The 21,287-nt window shown below is 39.7% G+C and overlaps 1 protein-coding gene across 1 annotated transcript; it reads left to right on the top strand.

Annotated features, from left to right (window-relative positions):
* Positions 1-291: 291 nt before the first annotated feature.
* Positions 292-20,618, top strand: golga7bb (golgin A7 family, member Bb). Its single transcript, XM_084948621.1, has 5 exons — positions 292-421; positions 8,172-8,297; positions 9,072-9,224; positions 13,028-13,129; positions 15,136-20,618. Exons 1-5 carry the CDS (start codon positions 410-412, stop codon positions 15,217-15,219), a joined length of 477 nt encoding a protein of 158 aa, XP_084804747.1. The 5' UTR covers positions 292-409; the 3' UTR covers positions 15,220-20,618.
* The last annotated feature ends 669 nt before the right edge of the window (positions 20,619-21,287 follow it).

Raw genomic sequence — 21,287 nt, 5'->3', positions numbered from 1 at the left:
TGTTGGGCATCCTGACTGGTCACAAACAGAAGCAGCAGCCAGGGCACTTTGTTTGAATTATTGATAATCAATGTAATTATTAATATAGCCCTAAAATAAAAGGGGGGCAAAAAAGGAAAAACTAACCCAAATAAACTGCTGATGCTTCAAAGTAACCTCCGTTTGCTTTCTGAAACTGTGACTGAATCTGAAAGCAGATTATTCTGGATAAAGAGAAATTCAGATTACTATAACCACCAGTGACCGCATCCCGCCGTGAGTCTCCAGCAGGAGCGCGCGCAGTCACGCACACACACGTGCACGCGGGCGACCGCTTACCGGCGGGCTGTAGTTGCGTTGTCCCAAACAGCACGCGCAAACGGTTGCCGTTTTCAGCACGGGACAGATCCCGCAACCCACTCACTGCAATATGGCGACAGAGGTAAGGAAATTCTTTACATTTTCTGTGAGTGCTGTATGAAAAAAGCTCCAAGATGTATTGTGCACCTCCCTTTGCTGTTTTTCTAAGAAATCCAGCTTGAGAATTGCCGTCTTGTAACTGAATGTCTTACCTATTGTGCCTCCGATTTCTGTGTCTTATCGTGGTTCGGGTGAACGCTGTTTTATTTCAATCAAATCAGCCGACTGGATCTTGAGAGCTGTGTGAATTTGAAGTCGTGTAACATTATCCTTACGTCAGGACATTTTTTTTCCTTCCCCGGCTTCAATTTCTTCTACTTTAATCAGTGTTTAGAAGCTGTGACTAATATCGTCTGATAAACAAGTGTTTGTTTTCCTTTCCCCCTCCAACACAGATACTGCTTTCTCGGGCATTGCCTGATAAGAAACAGAAACCAGTATCACTCAGACAGCTCCAGTAGGCTCAAAGCGGAGGAGGCTGATGACAGTGGTAATGATGATGGAGCAGTCAGCACCATGGACAGGGACAGCCTAACCATGTCTTTGCCTTGGTCATACTTTTAAATCAGCTCGATAAATCTTTATCCCTGCCACACACTTAACTCTCCACTGTCCGATTTCCTTCACGCCCACAAAAAACATGGAAATTATTTATTCAAGAAAATGCAGAGATCCCATAACTGTTAGTTTATCGGTTAGTATCACAGAGCACAACTGCTGGATAACCAGCCAACTGCGATGAATAATCAAACCCCAGCCTTGTGGGTCAATGATTATATGTTTGTACATCATGTAAAGATAAATGGAAGTCAAAAATACATTAAACAGACACACTGTGCTGTGGGACAAATTAAAGTGTCATTTTCTCAGTACTCATGGATCAGACTAAACATATCCACAACCCAACTACATACCTGTAGTTTTGTGACTATATGTAGCACAGTTGTGATGCTATTGCACTCAGAAAATCAGTCACAGAGGTACCTGCCAAAATACCCCAAAAGCCATTAGGCTGAGCAGCACGTCTTCCTCTCCGTCAGTTTGCATCACCATATTGGTGATGACATTATCATAATCATGATCTCAGGAGACAGCACATTTGGTTATATTCATACAACAGTGTGTTTGCATGCGTGTGGCCGTACATACATGACCATCTAACTTATTTCTGAGTGAAGGTATAATTCTTAAATAGTGATTCTGCAGGTAAAGGTGCAGGGGATAAGAAGCTTGGCAAGATCGATGCATATATTTTTTTCGGATCCTGCAAGACCCTGGCAGAGTGTCCCTGACTTCCTTTGGTGGTCTGCCAGTATCCCTGTCCAAGCCCCATCAATTACACACAGACACACACAGGCACACACATGCCTACACAGGAACACAACATGCACACGCACTCAAACACATGCAGTGTATGCACCTAGGACAGATTTAATGTCCAAAGCCCATCAATTATCCATGCCATATTTAATGCGAACAGGCTGCTGCAGTTTGTAACCATCGGTGATTTGAGTCTGAGATGAGCACCACAGTTTGCTTCCTATCCATCTGCCTCTCAGCCTGTCTCTACTTCCCTGTCACATATTATATTAGAACTCATTCTATGACATTTATTGTTTGCCAAGTCAGCAAACGACTGCATTAAGTGTTGAGTAACACTCAGCTCATTCTGCAGACTGTTTATGCTGCATGGACACTCTCTGGATCCATTAAGTCCACTACTGCCAGAGTTTCCTCGCAGACTGTAGGTTTTCTCCAGCTTGAGTATGACACTGTCAAGAAATAATGTGCAAAAGCACTGAACCCACAGAGACCTGCACAGACTTAGCTCCCCACTGAGAAAAGGAAAAAAAAAAGTCGTCCTTTTTCATGAAAATTATTTCTTCTGTAAGCTTTGGTCCAACAGTTACTGTTCTTCGACCTAGATGTCATGACAGTCTCACAGTTTTGTCAACACTGTCAAAGCATTATTGATTTATAGACCTCTGGATAACCCAGCTTGGCAGCAAGCATTAAAAACTCTGCTCTCAATGGCAGAGAATCACTTATATTATGAAGGGCTCAAAAGGGAGCTGAGTGTAACAAAACATGCTGAAAGGCTGCAGAAAACAAGAATGAAGTTTCTAAATCTGGGTGCATTTACTGTGCTGTAATCGTCTGTGTACCGTTTGCAATGCCTGCCCACTGGCAGCACTCACCCGTGCCGTCTGTATGTGCTCCCTGAGTCGGAGTGACTTAACTAGGAAACACGTCAGAGCAATGAGGCTCACAGATCTACAGATGCAAACTGCAGGAATTAAAGTGTGGGTTTGATTCAGCATGTAGGACTGAAAGAATATGACAGAGAAAAAATGATATTTTTCTCAGTCAACAGATTTCACTGATGCATTTTGCGTTTGATTTAATTTTCTTTTGTCTGCTCAACTTGGCAGAGTATGCTCATAGGGTATGAAAATGCTCTTTTTTTGTTCATCGTATGAAAGTCCTTCAAGAAAATTATTCACAATAAAATTGAAATGAACTGCGTATAAGGGGACAGCAGTTTATTATTTAGTAATTTAGAATATGTCTGTCATTGCCATGCAGTAAAGATTATCTATGTGGTTTTTATTCATCCTTGTTTACTTGATGCAGTACCTTTCTATGCGCTTGTTACCTGGTGAGGCACGTTTTTTCTGAAATCTAATCAGTATGCAGGCAAAAAAATATTAAACATAACGTTAAAGATGGGTGGGTGGAAATAGAAGTCAGTGTAGCACCATGCAGAGCTTCTTAACAGAGGCCTGTGTGATCAGTATCACACTTTAACATTGGTGTCTGCTTCTGCACTATATTTAGATGCAGGAACAGACCAGATTTGAACCCTTGGCTCCCATAGAGGAAACATAAGCAGTCTACCAAGATAAACCTGTTTGTCTTCAAGGTATAAATATACAGAGATACTTCTGCATTTCATATCACCACCAGAAGACTAAGAAAGTTTTTTTGTGTTCAGTAGTATAAATGAAAAATAGCTGTTTCATCAACTGGAAGTAACTCTCGAGTGAGTATAAAACTGTCATAGATAACGAGTCAGACCCATCCACCCGGGTCCTACTGGTCCAGGTACTCTTACTTTTTTTTTTTGGCTGCTGTCTTTAGGGGTCAACGCAGTAACTTATGTGAGTAAGTCATCAGCCCTCACCCTACCCCTAGCATCCTCTTCTGTCACACTAACCCTCCTTCCCTGCATCCATGAATCCTCTCTGTGGTCTTTCCTCTGTATATGTCCAAACCATCTCGTCCTTGCCTCTCTAACCTTGTCTCCAAACTGCTCAGCCTGAACCGTTCTTCTGATATACTCATTTCTAATCCTGTCTTAACGGTCACCCTGAAAATCTTAGCATTTTCAACTCTGACACCTCCGGCTTTGCCTCTTGTTATTTCGTTACTGATACTCACTTGAAACCATCCATAAAAGCAGATCTCACTACCATCTTTTAAACTTCCCCTCTCACTCTCCCTTCTGTCCTTTTATTACAAATCACTCCTGATACTCATCTCCACCAGCAGACTTGGTCTAGTAAATGCAGGTCATGAAATATCATGAAATATGGCAATGAGTTTGACAAAGATGTTTTATTAGTCTGATTTCCCAGTTTGATGGCATAATTATGATTATTGATGTCACTCAGTCTAAAGGAGCTTTGGCAAGAAGACAGGTTAAAAGGTTAAATATGTAGCCTCTTATGAGACTGAATTTTCAAGTGTTTCTCCAGCTTTAATCTCATCGGCCTTAGTTGCATGGAGTGCGAGATTGGGATACTGTGAAGCCTCATGTTTAGGCAAATCACAGGGAGGGAGACACCTGCCTTTCTTCTTTTAGTGTAAGTTATGTGTAGCACAGACATGTAAGGCAGAGGTCAGTTGGTCAGCACGGGGCCAACTGTCCTGCTGGCCTGGATGTGACAGTGTGAGGCAAGCCAACAAGGTTTACTCAGATGACTCGTGACTGGGTGACTGGACTGCTCCCAGAGAAACTGTCAGTGAAAACATGGTGTTACCCTGGTATTCCGTGCAAGTGTTCAGGTATTAGCAGGATGAAAAATCCAATGTTTCTATTATTTTTTTAATTAAAACCACAGGATAAGCATTGAGTCACTCCTTTACTGGGGTGTTTTTTTCTGTGAGTTTATTTGCATAGTAGCTTAATAAGTTGCAATGTTTTAAATCTTGTTTATTTCATACTTTTTCCATTTTATTTGTCATTTTACATGTTCTTCATGTCCACTGTTAAAGATTTTTTTTTTTATTTACATGTGTGTTTAACCAGCCCTGGTATGTGCATTTAACAGAACTTTTCATTTTGTTCTTTTTTGATTTGTGCAGCACATCACACAGGCCACTTGACTGTTTTATTTATATAACACTGTTCATTATGCATAAATTCAATGTGCTTAACACAGAAGATAAAACTATAAAAAGCTGTGTAGGTTCGTAATGCTTTAAGGCAATGAAAACAGCAAAATACAACTGAACACACACAACCACACACACAGCTATTGAGGGTAGACACGTGTGAGCAAAGAAGGTTTTGAGTCTGTGTTTGAATGTCAGTACAGATGTAATTGATCTCAAGTCAGCAGACAGTAACTGCAAGCACCCTCAACATACTTGGATCAGATTCTAGGACCATTTAAAAGATCTCCACCTGATGACCTGACAGATCTGGCCGAGTCATAAACAATGAGCAAGTCAGAGATATACTGGCGGCCAAATCATTGAAAACTTTGTGAACTAATAGAAAAAGAGACCTTTTGGACCAACAACAAATATTTCTGCCATGTCTCCATTCAGTTCTAAAAAGACATCTAACGTATGTACATGCATGCAGTGCATGTATGTATAGCATCACATTCACATGCACACGTTCATAAAAGACGGACCTGCGTGATGTTAATGAGTCTCTCTTTTGGCCAGCTGATTCTGACTTGGATAAATGATGCTCGGCTCTGTGCTGAAACTGTAAATTGCTTCTATTAATAGAAGGACTTGTTGTTCATCATGATAGCCTGAAGATAACACTTGAAAGAGTGAGGGCTCCGTGGTGGCGAGAGACAGGGAAAGCAAAAAAAAAACCCAAAACTGTGTGTGTGTTTTGGGGAGGGGGGGTGTATTAAAAGCTCTGGCTGTGAGATGGATGACTGTGGCTGTTAGCAGACAAAAATAGCAGCTTGGATGCTATTCCTGCTCGTGAGTGATACACCATATATAGAGATGAAAGGCTGGCACTGTACTAAGTCTGGCTACTGCCAAAAAGATGCAGTGTTTTTAAAGTAATTTAAACTTGATTATTATCAGTAAATACTATACTTAAATACTAAGGTCTATAAGATAAGCTCTCTTGCTTGACGTATTTCAGCTCCTCAACAGTTTGTCTTCTTTGTCATTTTTTTAATGATCCAATGATCCAAACTGCAGACGTGGAAACATCCTGATATAATATCAGTAGAATGTGCTTTAGCACTGTCCATGCTGACAGAACATGTCCACAAGGCAGCATCTGTTGCTCCAAAATCTCAATATATTATTTAGCATTCATAGTGTGCACAGATGTGCAAGTTATCCTGACCATGTGAACTAATGCATTATGCCATCATTAAGGGAGGCTTTTTGAAGTATGCACTGATAACAGGCTGGAGGGCCCTTTCCTTCGTAACTCTGAGGATTCACCTTAATTTATTTTAAATTATCAGAGGCTTAGGCAAGACAGTAGTGTTTCCTGGATATTGTTCATGTATTTCCTGTTCTTGGTTACATGTGTTTTTACTTGACTTTGTGGATGCACTGACATGGTTCTGAGACGTGTTCATGAGCCACGTAATTACAACACCAGCATGTAATTAAAAAATGAATGTTTTAATTAGGTGTAGTTCCAGCTACTCAGTATTGTCTGTGACATTTTGCTTGATTTATCATTCACCACATTACTGACCACAGATAATGAAATCCATGAATTCTTTCTTGCAGTTTCATGCTAAGAAGTGCCATTGTTAAATTGTAACTAATCTAACTATTTCCATCTACTGCCTTTCCATTTCTGGCAAAGATTTTTAGCATGATATATCTTTTTAGTCTTTTGTGGCCTCCATTTAAACTTTTGTTAATTTTTTAGACTTTTTAAAACTCAGTTTCATTAAATATGCTCTCTTTCTACTATTTACAAATAACTGCAAGGTTGAAATGATCTACAAATTGAATTCTCTATTGACGTATACACTGTATCCCAAATTTTTGGAAAGTCTTTCTCTGCCTCATGCATGTACAAGCATGTACTTGGATAATATATAGGTCACAGTGACACTGCTGTAACTGGCCAAGCCTTCAAAAAAAAGAAGAAAAAACTTAACAGCTGCACAAATGTTTAGCTTATCATGTGAACCATAGTGTTTTTATAAAATGATTTCAGGTTCTGTCTGAAGTGAACACAACCTCATATTTCCCACCTTATTTTCTCTCCTTCTCCCTGCCTTCTCCTCTTCCTGCATACTTTTACCGTATCCCTAATTACCGTCCTCTTGAGGACAGTAATTTAGATCAGCAGGGGATAAGTTTACAGTGCCCCACTTGCTTGTTGCTGTATGCTTTTAATGTAAATGACTGGGTGTAAAACATACTGTTCACCAACAAAGTGCTGTAAAGACCAGTCTTTTAATGTTACAACATCAATTTTGATGTTGGAAGACAGCAATGAGAGTGCCAGCTACTTTAAGTCAAAGATGTTGGTGCATTAACGTCGCAACAGTTCTTGCGTTTCGAACTTAAACTTAAATTTTATTGTGCAGCAAAAGCCTTTTTACACTTTCATTTATGCAGTCCTGTGAAAAACTAAGAACATTCCATGATTCAACAGCTTGTAAAGCCACCTTTAGCAGCAAGAACTTGAAGTATTTTGTCTTTTTCTTTTGTGTGACTTTATCAGTTTCTCACATCATAGGAGAGGCATTCTGGCTCACAGTGTTGCTTCATTTCTCTGAGGTTTGCATGTATTCACTTATACACAGCTCTCATAAGGTCCCACTACAGCATTTAAGTCAGACTGTGGTCTGGACTTCATCTGGACCATTGCAACATCTTGATTCTTTTCTGTTTCAGCCATTGCTGCTGTGCTTGGGATTACTTTTCTGTTGCACGACCCAATTTGGGCCAAGCTTTAGCTGTCAGACAGATGGCCTCACATTTAACTAATGCTTTGGTAAACAGAGGAGATCAGAGGACAGAGGAGGAGATCCTGTTGCGACAAATCAAGCTCAAATCATCAACCCTATACCACCGTGCTTTACAGTTGGTATGAGATGTTTGTGCAGATACGCTATTTGTGTTTTTGCTGTCATCTAACCTCCAAAGGACATTGTTCCAGATGTCTTGTGGTTCGTTCAGATGCAGTTTGGCAAACCTAAGCTGCACAGCCATGTTCGTTTTAGAGGGAAGAGTCCTCTTCTTGGCAACCTTTCCAAACAAGCCAAGCCAACAAGGGTTGCAGAAGACATTAGGTTGCTCCAAAGAGTTTCTGAGCCCAACTTTAGAGGCAGATTGAGGAGCTTGAACACATATATATATATATATATATATATATATATATATATATATATATATATATATATATATATATATATATATAAAACATATATCTTATCTTATTATATCCATAGAGTACTGTACATGAATTGAAATGTATTCTTGACCACAAAATTCATTTTTCTGTTTTTTTCTTCTGTTTTGTAACTTCTTAGTTCCACAACCTTCAGGAGCTCCGGCACAGTCCATCGCTGGTCACCAAGGTGTTTATACAGAGAGACTACAGTGAAGGAACTGTGTGCCGATTCCAGGCCAAGTTTCCCTCAGAGCTTGACAACAGGGTGAGTCCAAACACACACTCAAATACCTAGACAAAGGCAATATAACCCCCCTACTTCATATAACTCTAATTTGACTGATACAGAAAGATTGATGGCCCATATAGACTTGTCTATTAAGCTAAACTCACAGATAGATGCAGATACACTTAAAACAACACTTGTGCATATGGGATGCTTCTTAAACCAGGAAACTTCTCATTCCTGTAATGCTGGTCCTCAAAAGCAAAAAGCTAATACTTGAAATGCACACATTATGCATAATAATTACAAGGGCATCATCCACAGATGGATGCAAACGTCTGTTGTGTAAGTAATATATATGTTTCTCCCCATCTAACATCTCCTGAGATGCCTTTAGTTAAAGACTGTGTGAGAGAATGTGCTATTTATTTAAAGAGCAATTTTACTTTCTTTACCTTGCTTTAATTAGTGAATGGTGTTATGTAGGAGTATTATTGCATACTTGTCTAGCAATTTGCATATGAAGCAGACAATCCACACAAAGAGCAGAGCAAGAAAACATCAGTTGACATCAATTTACTGCAAATGTTCTCTGTCAGATGGAAAAAATACATTGCTGACGTAGTTATAAGTAATTGTTCATCAGGTTTTCCATATTCTGTAATCAATGTTGTTGTTGTTTTAATTCCTTGAAAAATTGCATTTTGGGTTGAGTAGAATACAGGCAGTATATTTGGCAGGCTAACAGAACATATTGCACTTGTGCCATTCTTACAACCGCTGTTGGTCTTGTTTGTTTTTGTTTATAAGTAGATTGAACGAACTTTACTTGAGGAGACGGTGAAGACCCTTAACTCTTATTATGCTGAGGCCGAAAAAATTGGAGGTCAGTCGTACCTGGAAGGATGTCTGGCTTGTGCAACAGCTTATATCATCTTCCTCTGCATGGAAACGCGATATGAAAAGGTAAGAAGTCCGTGTACACAAAATATTACATTTTGGGTGGAAATACTGTATAATCACAACTTTTTTGTAACTTGTCATGTTTTTGTTTCAGTTTGCTGCTTTTTATAGAGGTTGTAGCTTTAAAATGAGTTAAAATTAGCCTTTTAAATATAAAAATGCAATTATTATTCCATTAACCATCTTTAAGATCTGCTGTAGATAAAACAACAGACTTTTGCTGTAAATACAACCATTCTTTCAGTTTACTGCACACTTCGATTCAGCCACCATCTATTCCTCAGGCTCACTTTATGAGCTTTTTTTATGTTTTGTATGGAGTTCAGTGAGCATCTTCTATACCTGTCCCCCTTTTCAAACCTGAAACCACATCTTGAACTAGAATGTGTCTTTAAATTGCAGCACAAGACAACCTGTATTGCACTCTCTTCTCTGGGTATTGCAGAGGCATAGCGAAAACGCCATGCAAACCCAAACACAGTTCACAAGTGATAGCACATTAATCATGCTGCACGTATCCCACATGCCTTGGTAGGAGACTGAGGAACCTGAAAAAAAAAACAGCAAAAGATGCACACAAATGCCTCAGTGGAAAGAGCCCAGAATCTCAGAATGTGAGATGAAGGTGAACCTTTTAATGTGCAGTGATGAACTCCACTTACAGAAGTGTTATTTTCTCCTCTATGTGTCAATTTCTATTGAATTCAACTCTTTCCCACTCAAAAAAACATTAAGCCTCATCCGGCTCTTTAAGAAGAGAACACACAGTTCTAGGAGATGCAATCTCTCTCTCTGTCTGTCCACCAGAGTTTAAAACTCACTCTAAAGGCCACACAAGTGTGCCGCTGGATAAGGCATGGCACGCCAGCTGACGCTTACCTAAAGTGCAACCAAGATGCCCATCTTGACAAAGGGCAGGTGGTTAAAGCTCCGCATGGCTGTGTAGCTGCTTGTTAGTCACTGAAATGGAACAGGAACACACGCACACATAACACAATCGCATAGGCAGACACAGCGAGCGTGATTAATCCTCTTGTGATTTTGTGTGTACCTGCCGCCGTTTTAGATAGAACTGGAGCTGCATGAAGTTTTCAGCATTCCTCTCTGTTCTGATCTCTGTCACCCGCGGCATTCATCTCCCTTGTCTTGTTGCATTTTGTAAACATTTCTTCATCAAAGCACTACAGAGGTACTAGGAGCTTGACCAAGAAGTACAAAAGGACTTATTGCTGAGTTGAAGCCATGCAGAAATTGCCTAGTCTGAGGCTCTTTTCATCTCCCTGTCAGCTGGGTGCTGCCCCATTAAGATCCTGAGATTCTATCAGTTTCTCAGGAGAGTTGTTTATTTGCTTGCTTAACTCAGCCATCTTGGCTGAACAACATTATGACTGATGATGATAAAGTGTACCCACCCAAGTTGATGCTGCATGTTCATGTGTGTCCGAGTCCCACAACACAGCGCTCGCAGATCAGAGTGCAGATTCACTGGAGTCCCTTGATGCTTACATCTCACACCATCAAAGGACACTGATTGCTCCCAGCATGTCAGAACAGATACATGTGCGTAAAAACATTCACAAGACTTCCCTCACGCACACTTTGTGCCCTCCATCTTCTACTTTTCTTCTCGTATTATTGACAAGAATGTAGCTGAACATACAGTATGGGTTTCTAAAGGACACGTGTACAAACGCATAAAATCCTTTATATTGCATTTTTTTAGCATAAGCAGGGGATTGTGCGTATGCTGTCACAAACACAAAGCTTTTCCCAGAAGGGCTGTCACACACACATGCCAGTACAACACAGGCACAGCTTGGATACTTGACTGTCATATTGTTACACCGAAGAGGATTGAGCTGCCCCGAGAGCTCGCTAGCAAGTGAAAGGATTGGCCTTTTCCCTGAACCACAGTAAACTGATTAGTCAGGGCTCCTCTGTGTGTCTCTCTGCCACTTTACCGCGATGCTTGATTCTCTTGGAGTTTGTAGCAAAGGAAATGGTTTGTGTTGCGTTAAGAAATGTGTGGATATCTTATAAGTCAAATATTGATTGCTTTGTGCTCAGCGCTATTTCACATGGATCTCACTGATTTAAAGAACAGCGGGGCAAAACCGCTGAATTTCGATGGCTTCAGTTCAATTTCTTTTCACTGAGAAACGCAATGTCCTAATGTTTTCCAGACATTTTATTGCAAAAGTATCTTTTTCCAATGGGAGACAAAAAATATTTCTTCTGTTGTTTAGTCTCCACTAACAAGGGTCACTGTATAAGCAGCTGGGCCTGCAGCTGTAAGAGGCCTTTGACATACTAGAGGAGCACAGTGCTCAGTGAACTGCTCAGTGTTGTTTTAATCGCTCTAGGCTGTGTGCTGCAATGACCTTTAGCTAACTCACAAAAAAAGGATGTGAATTTGTCATGTTCAATAGAACCATTTTCACACGTACTGCAGCTCGGAAACTTTGAAGTCATTACGCAGCAGAGCTGTACTTAGGAATGCAAATGTCCGAATCAGCAGCACTGGACATTACAGAGTCTGCACCCTGCCAAATATTATAAAATCTGTGCAATGCCCTTGTTAAAACAGGGCAGGTAGTAGTTGGAAGAAGTCACAGCAAGCAAATGCTTCTCCTGTCTCCTCCTCAGACCTGAGGAAATGTACAGCGTCTCTAGAAAGTCATAATGAATTTAAATAAGCTCTCTTTAATAGAGTTGTACATATCGGTTAACGTGTGTAGTGGCAGCAGCTCTGTGGGTGCAAATGAGGCACAGAGGAACACGGCGCTGGCCGACATGACACTGGCAGAGTTTAGGCGAGCCGTGGTACATCAGCATGATTTGTTCCCATGGAGGCATAGCTAAGGCTGAATAAGCCGTTCTAATAAACCCACTTTAGCTAATAGCTGCCTGTTTGGCATTACTGGCCATCAGTCTGCAGACATTTGGTTGCTATCAGCAGCATCGCTGGAACAACATTCAGTTCTTAGGTTTCGTAGACACTATTCACATCTCCAGATAAAACGGTTTGTGTGCAGTTGCAATGAATGAGAGAATGTATACAGACATGCTTGTTTGAATCTGTGTGCCAAAGCATGGCCTGAACCGCACAGATTCACTCCACTGCTGCTCTGTGGTTTTCGCACAGTTGCTGCAATGCTCACTTGCAAAACCGAGAAAAACGTCCACTGCCAGTGCAATCTAAATAAACTGTCCACTTCATATTTTAGAGCCTTGACAGTTAACCAAGGCGTGACATTTAGCCTTAAAGAGAGCCATCTTTTGAATTAGGAACTCAAGCTTCCAAATGGAAAAGTTCAAAAGGAGAAAAGCTCATACGCATCATTTTTAGTAATTCAATTCATGCAGCCCTGCTTGACATGAGTGGCTTGGAAGTATGCAGAAAAAATAGCTGCTATACTTGGAGCATAATGGAATTACTTTAAGTTTGGATTTTAATGCGCAGGAAAAATAAAGCCAGGCAATGATTTGACAGAGCTGGTATCATATGCCACATGCTAAGTATGCGCAGAAGGACTGCAAATTAGTTTCTTTCATTTTTCATATTTTCCAGAGGTTAAAGTAACTTGGGCCAATTTAACCTCTTTTAGATACCGCGTGTAACACAGAACGCATCCTGAAAAAGTAGTCGGCAGGTACTGAATCTCAGTTCTCGCTTATTAATTTTTTATGGGAGCCTGATTGTCCTGCTTGGGTTTTCATCTTACCTCCAACATTTCTAATCAAATCTGGATTACCTCCAGAGGTACTTGTTCTAATACCTCTCTGCCCCCCTTGTTTTATTCCAGGTGCTGAGGAAGATATCAGGTTTCATCCAGGAGCAGAATGAGAAGATCTACGCTCCTCGAGGTCTGCTGCTCACAGACCCCATAGAGAGAGGAATGAGGGTTGTATCCTCCTCCCATATGTTACTGTAATCTCTGTGCAACAAATAGATAGTGGATAAAAGCCCAGACAGGACAGATCAACATTTATAAGACAATTTAAAGATGGCGTGGAAAGACATTGGTTTGAATTATTGAAACTGGTGGAAACATCTGGATTTGATACAGCAAATGGATGAAAAAAACTTCTTCATAAATTACCATCAGGATGCCCATGAACAAGACACTTAAAGTCCAGCTGCTGCAGAGTAGCTGTTCAGTGGCCAACTATTTTTTATCGTGAGTAAATCTTAAAAAAGCTCTGAAAAAAACAGAAAGCTCTTTACTTTAAAATGGAAATATGCAAAAAATAAAAAATAAATAATATTAATGTGGTCAATCGGAAGTAAGGTTTTATATCAAGGCCTTTTCAATGATTTCCAAGTTTTCATGTGGCTGTTCTTTTATAGATGAATTGCTACATTTTCAGGAGTGGACAGCACTATATCTCCTTTTGACAGCTGGCCTGATACCAGCACAGACACATGGAGAGAGTGAATGTGTCCAATAGACCATCACACAGTCCTGGCCCACACTGGCCCAAAGAAAAAAAACGGGCTGCAGGTCAACCCATTACCAACTCTTAAAAGACTGAGTGGTTATGCAGAGAACGAATGGTTGAAATTAAAAGGTGATATTAATAAATGAAGCAGACAGTCTCAAAGGAGAGAAAACAATGGAAGCAAAGAAACCAAAGACATACAGAGAAAGTTATTATCAATAAAAAAAGAAGAGGCCTACAAAGAAAGTAATACATAAACAAACAAAGGGGGAGACGCAGACAAGAGGAATTCTGGAAGGAGAAACCCAGAAGGAAGAAATTCATGGCAGACTATTGTTATGTTGTTTTTTTAATAAGCTCAGATTTCCTTGATGCAGAAGGAATTTTTCAAGAGACTCTGATGTGAGTTCATATGGTTCAGAAGCTGTCCTCCTATTGGGGGCTCAGCTTCCTCACCTTCATGTAGCTACAAACACAAGTAAACACAATATAGACATGTGCCAGAGACAGGCCACCATTAAAATCCACTGACTACGTTAAAGAGCAGAGCCCATAGGCTTGACTCTCTCAGACCTTTTCAATAGAATAGTAGAAGCCTTCACAAGTAATTAAGTTTAGCCTCGTGAACATTTTATTAACAGTATAATCAACATATGATGATAGTAGAGTAGCGCTGTCCAGTAAGACCATTGCCAAGGTTTATGAATGTAAGCTCAGAGTTCAGATAACTTTGATTCATACATTTCTGGACAGTGACACGCTTTTTGTCGGTACGCCATCACAGTGGATTTTAAGTAAACCAACAAGATGTGATCAGGGAATAGAGTTTCTGCTTTAACTAAAAAGCATTAATCCAAAATTATTTTTTAATCATTGAAGCAATTTTTAAACATTGTCTCCCATTCTCCGTGGCTCAAAAGGAATTTCACTATTTCCTGACAAGCAGTTCGACAGCCAGATGTTCCCTTGTTATTTTATGACAATCTAAGCAGATAAAAAATCTGGTGTTGAACTAGCGTTTGGTAGCCGTTCGCTGGAACTCGCTGATGTGCAAAGAGCTGCAAGTTTATGCAAGAGAAGGAAGCTCTTATTTAGATGAAAAAGAGAGAAAGCAAAATTTCTTCTTTAAAAGTAGGAATCCACTGGCCAGCACAGTAACAGGAGAAGGCCACAGAAGGCTACTAAATTATAAGATTCCAGAGTTCTTTCCACAATTAAGAAAAACAATTTCTTTGCATATAATCAAGTCAAGGACACCCTGGAGGAGTCTGCAAACAAGAGAACCCTTCATGAATGGAAATACAGAGGATTTAGAACAAACCACTGGTTACACTGAAGAACAGTAAGGTCAGATTAGGCTTGCCCAAATAGTTGGAATACCTTACTGAGGTTTCTAAAACTGTATTGCTTTAAATTCTCATGGAATTTGTCGACAACGCACAGTGATCCTTGACATTCAACAAATTTTCAGCTTGAGATCAGCGTGTTTGAAGACCGGGGCTCGGGCGGCTCCAGTCCCAGCAGCACCATGTCGTCGGGCAGCAGCGCTCGGTGACTGGAGGGGCAGCACCAGGCTTACGGATACCACCACAGGGGCAGCGGCACACTTACCAACATCCGCATGCTGAAACATGAGAGCACCAGGTTCTAGGACGAGTGGAAAGAAAAAGGCGAGGAGGTGATTCACAACATTCATGCTCTCTCTGCTGGGGCCTACAATGTATCACCTCCAGAAGAAGAGCTGGCTTAAAAACACACCCTGGATACAAAACAGAATAAACACAAGTGCAACAGAACCCACACATACTCTAATCGTTAGACACATAACAGCAACCAGAGTTTCTGTGAAGAAATATCCTACACTCTCCAAGAGCTATCAAACTAAAATACTCATGGATTGTTTTTGCTCTAATTTTTTTCCATTCACATTTTCTCTCATTCCATCACATCTGCTACTATGAGTCACACCATCTCTGCATTGTAGCTGATTCTCCAGACTTTCACTTCCTTAGACTAAATTTCAGTGCGGGACTTTTTCAAGGAGAGGTCACTTTGTCTGTCTGTTTATGCACTGACATTGCAATCTTAGGTTTTATGCAACATCTCTGAAATCTGAAAGGAAGGAAACGGCCACCTTACTGGGAGACTCGTAGCTGTCTGTTCTTGCTAAATGACTGCATTCATCTCAGGTGGTTTAGGTCAAGCTGCTTTGAATCCTGGCAAATTAGGCCAGCTGTGGGACTGCTTGGTTCTCTGCTCTGTTCACATACACTTGGCTTCAATATCAAAAGGCTAACAGAGAGCACCTTAAATTATTTATTCTTCTCATTCACAACAGTGGATACAAGTGATCCACATCACAGCTGTAGGTCACGCTCAAACACACTCTGTTTCTCACTTTCTTTCTCTCGCTTCCTGCATATTCACATACTTGCACATAGAAATGCACACAGCCATGTCATTTACTGCACTCGAAAAAACACATATCAGCGAGGGGGAGTGCACACGTGCATATACACAAATACACACCTGTAGATTGTGGCCAGGCATCCCTGCATGCAAGCAGATTCTGGTAGACTTGGAGTTGTAGTCGACCTACGCCTCAGCTCATTTAGAAAACAAGCAAACCTCAGGCCCTTGAAGGCTGTGCCATCTATTCCAGCTTAGCAGAGGTCATTAAGAAAATATCAAACATCAAGGAGCAGTACCTTCAAGAAGCCACAGAGTCAGTCTGACATGTTTGGTTCAGAAGAAGAAGAAATCGAAAGACATTGGTCTTTTATCTCTACACCTGTTCCACGCATGAAATAGTGTGGATGTTATTGGCAAATGCATATTTATATGTGAGTATAGATGTGTGCAAGAGGGTCAGCCACACAAAGTTCAATACCTAAACCCACACAAAAGCAAGGATTTAAAAAACTGTCTATTGACTTTAACTGATATATACCGCAATATGTTGATGCAGAATAAAGAATCTTTCATTTTGTAAGATAAAGAATAAGTTGTAGATCCTTTTAGATAAAAAAACCCCATTATGTTTGATCACAAAATATCCATCTATCATCTATCACATCTATCTAACTACTTATTCACAATATCACACTACAGTACAATACAATACAGTGCATAAAAACTATTTCTCCTTTGGGAAATTAAACACTGTATGACTAATGTGTATGTGTGTGTATATGTGGAGGCTGTTAAGATTAAATATGATGCGATTACCAACAGACAGCAACAATGCCCACACATCTTCCAACAAAAGACAAGGCCTTTCAGAAAAGTTTGTCTTGACCATGGTTCATTTTCATTTTTTATTTCTTGTTACCATAGTGTTGGTCTTCATCTTTTACCGTCTTCAGTCTTTTTCTCTGTAAACACATACATGTCTCTTAATAAACCATGAGAGTGTAGGTTTTGCTTATTCTTTAACACAGTAGGCTAGAAGCAAACTGCTCTGCAGAGAGCCCTTGCATGAAAATAGCCATGTGCACTTTTACCAGAGCCATGTCGAGTTAAACTACTCACTGGACAGTCATTGCAGAAACGATTACATGTTGGCTTCATTCCAGTAAGTAGTTTAATTTCAACATAACATTTTATTAACTAGTTGATTGAGATTTTTACCACAGCAGTTGAGTTCAGTTGTGCTTGTGTTAAGCCTCCTATGCTTTTTGATGCCTTCATGTTTCATCCCGGTGGAATGGATATCCAGCCTGGGGCTGATGGACTGACCGACTTTAAAATGACTCAGCACTGCCAATAAGCAGATAAAGGAGCTCATTAGACAATGTATAAAGAAAAAAAAGAGCGTGCAACAGAGTGTAAATGAACTGTACAGGAGATGAATTGTAATGTACATGCTTGTCAATGTTTACCCACACAAACAAGTGGATAGGGATTGCCATGAAGCCGTTTTCTTCCCCCCCAAAATCACTGATGTCCAGTATCAATATACGTTTTCACAATCTGTCTACATCTGGGTATGAAGTGGACGATCAAATTGTCTGTACAGCATGAGCTGCTGTATAGTATCATATGTAACAAGTCTTAACAATGTAGCTTATGATATTGTTGGTAATTATAACAATATTGTCACTTTGTGTAGGAGGTATAGAAAAGGGTGGTGTTAAAGATCCTCAGGGGAAATGTGCAAAATACATAGGCTAAGGTTCTTGGAGAAATCACATTTGCTTGGAGCTTTGGTGAGAATATTGTTGATGTGTGGGATTACAGACTAGTGATGGACTCTTTTTTAGGGGAATACAATTTGTCAGTTCACAGAAAGGTAGCCTGACAAAGTGTCCATTCACCCTCTGATTCCCAGTTCTGTCCTTCTGTTTGCTGTTTCTCAACTCCCAGTAGAACTTCAGTGCCATATGCTCTCATTTAGTCTTTGGCAGTGCATTCATGTGAAAAAGAAAGTACACACTCTTTCAGTTTCACATGTCAGGATATAATGGAAAGTTTTATCTTTAGCAGGTCTTAAAATAAACGAAATACAACCTCAGTTCAACAGAAATACATGAGATATTTTACAGTGTTATCGTTTATTAACAGAAATTAATCCTTAATGCAGACTGTGTAAAAAACACAAATACGCCCATAGTGCTTGCATAGAATTCAGATCCAGGCGCTGCTAATCAAATGTACATGATTAATGGATCATCAGTGAGTGTGAGCAGCAGATGCTTTGGTAGTTTGATGGTCTGAAGCATTCAGATATGTGTTAACGCAATGCCAAGAAGGAAAGACATCAGCAATGATCTTAAAGAAGTAATTGCTGCTGCCAATCAATGTGGGAAGCATTATAAGGCCATTATCAAACTATTTCAAGTCCACCACACTACAATGAGAAAGATTTTTCACAAGCAGAAAGCATTAAAGACTGCGTCCAGTCTTTCCAGGATTGGAGATCCCAGCAAATCTACTCTAAACTCAGAGAAACTACAGAAAACCAAAGAGTTACACCTTGGACACTACAGCCATAAGTTAGCAGGTTATATGTTAAAGTTCAGGAGAGCAAAATTAGACAAAGGCTGAACAAATATGACTTATTTAGAAAGGTTTCCAGGAGAAACACTCTTCTCTCTAAAAATAATTCGCATGGCTTAGGCTTGCAAAGCTGGATCTGAACAAAGACTTCTGGAACAATGTCCTTTGGATACATGAAACCAAAGAGGAACACTTCATGCTAATACAGTGGAGGAGCTTGTAGCTCCTCGCATGAGCTTGACAATGAACTCTTCTGTATATCAAAAAATATTTTAGATTCAAATGTTGGACAGGCTGTCTGATTGACATCTAAAGCTTGTTCGAATTTGATTCCCACTACAGCTCGTTGCAACAGAATGGCTGAAAAAGAAAAGAATGAAGGTGTTGCAATGATTCAGTCCAAGTGAAATTATTAAGAGAGCTCATCTCAGTCAAATGAAGCAATGTGAAGAAGACTGGGCTTCAAGTTACTTCAAGGTGTTGCTTATTTTTCCACACACTGCTTCTGCATTTTGGCTTAATTTTTTTTTTAAATAAAAAAAGTCACAGTGTAATATGTCATGTGTTGTTGTGAGGTTGTATTTATATAATTTTAAAACCTGGTAAGGAACAGATGTTTTTTTTTTTTAAATTTTATCCTAATATGTAAAGCATAGGAATCAACACAAATAGCTTGGAGATGCTGGTTTATAGCTTTACTGATCCTCCAGCAGTTGGTCCACTGTCACAATATGGCTTTGAATGAACAGCTTCAAGAAATGTCAGATTTCCATTAAGTAAAATGTTCCCCGCAAGATGAGTCGTAATAACTTTGTGATAAATGAACTTTTTATTTAGCACCATCATCGGGTTTCAATTTGTTCATGAGAAAACACTAACAGAAATCCCATCAACATCATCTCTTCTTTGAGATTAGTGTAAATTACTAGATGTTACTATGGTAAGAATTTTACCTACTAAAAATTAAGCGCTGCCATTGTGGGAATGTTACCATGCTAACACTGGTAATTAGTTTAACCAATTAAGTGCTGCTAAGCACAGCCCCACAAAGCAGCTAGCATGGATGTAGGCTTTTGGTGTTGTTTTAAGTGTGTCAGTATGTGGGCATGTGTGTTGGTGTAGACTGATCAAAAGTATTGCATTTATTTTCAAGAAGAAGCACTGTGTGCTATTTTATACTTAATGTAGCTTGTCCTTTCAGGAATGACTGATTCATGAAGACTGCCAGGGGAGTAAAGATTATGATAAAGCATTAAATATATTATTGTAAAAAGATGTCCATTGAGATACAAATAAATGATCACAGGTGAGAGTAGCCTTCACTTTGGATCCTTGAGCCTCAGTCAAGGTACTTATCAAGATAACCTCAGAAAAACAGCCATCTAATGATGTACAGTTCGTTTCAGTATGTAAATTCTACCATGATATGTATTTATCCTGTACTGTATGTGGGACTGCAGCTAGTTCATTTAGATACACGGGCTCATCGGCAAGAAGAAACATATGTGTATTATGCTGTTACAAGTGAGAGATTACTCAAAAGTGCAATATGATGTCTTCCTAAAAATATAAAAGACAATAATGATGTGTAGAGTCTGGCACCAGCATCTTTGACTTGCTTTGAGTTGAGTTGTTTTGCTTCAGGGAGAATAAAACCGCATTGATGTTTAATACTGCATGATGTGTGTGTAAACAAAGCGAGACGAAAAGAAGTGAAGCCCCTGATCCACAAAGTCTCCAGCGGTGCTGCTGCGAAAGAGGAATTTATATCTTATCTTGATGCTAATTGTGTGTTTACATTAGCTTATTTACAAACTAATTAAAATGGATTTATGTACTTTTTACATGTATATTTTTTTTTCCAAAGCTGATTATTATTCAAAGCCTGCTGAGTGAAGTTTTAACTGTCTCCAAGAGATGAATAAAATATCTGATGAAGCTGATAAAAAGAACGTTGCCTTTGACTCCAGGCTGCTGTTTGTAGCTACAGTTCATGTTGTTTATAAGCTCAGTCTGTGCTGTGTCTTTGCTTGTTCGTGATATATGATCTCTCGCTGTCTCTCATTGTTGAGAATAGCAACAGGAAGAACTTGAGTTAGTATAGGGTGCTCTTTGAGTTTGGTGCAGTGGTCTTGAAATTTGTTTTATGTGTTTCTCTAAATGTCCGTGCATTTGTTTTGACTGAATAACAGAATGGAAAGTAAGTTTTAATACAAAAAGTAGTTCACTCTACTTATTTAATCCTAAAATGAACTCTTATGGTAAAGGTGCGTCTGTGTGATAAAATTATTGTGTCCTAGTTAGTTGAAGCTCCAATCACAGTCAGAGTTGTCTGAGTATTTCAGAACAGGGATCGTCTCTACAGTTTGAAAAAGAGTAAGCTGAAGCTTGCTATGTTAAAGTGCCTCGTTTATGTCAAAGGTCAGAAGAGACTAGGAAGACTGCTGCAAGCTGATAGAAGAGTAACTCATAATTGGCATATTTGAGGCTCATAATTGCCTATCATTTAAACACCACAACCTACCTCAGTATTGTTGCCAACCATGTCCGTCCCTGTATTACCAGAGAGTGTTACCAAATCTCAATCTGACCTTTGGGATGTGAGCAGCAACTGTGCGATGCTAT

Source organism: Perissodus microlepis, chromosome 13 (assembly GCF_051167445.1).
Source record: "Perissodus microlepis isolate ML-2025 ecotype Zambia chromosome 13, ASM5116744v1, whole genome shotgun sequence".
In the NCBI taxonomy this organism is placed as follows: Eukaryota; Metazoa; Chordata; class Actinopteri; order Cichliformes; family Cichlidae; genus Perissodus; species Perissodus microlepis.
This window is presented reverse-complemented; position numbering and strand designations above follow the sequence as displayed.

Coding starts and splice junctions, on each gene's coding strand:
- golga7bb (XM_084948621.1), top strand. Junction 8,298..9,071: donor CCTCAGAGCTTGACAACAGG/GTGAGTCCAAAC, acceptor GTTTATAAGTAG/ATTGAACGAACTTTACTTGA. Junction 13,130..15,135: donor TAGAGAGAGGAATGAGGGTT/GTATCCTCCTCC, acceptor ACAAATTTTCAG/CTTGAGATCAGCGTGTTTGA.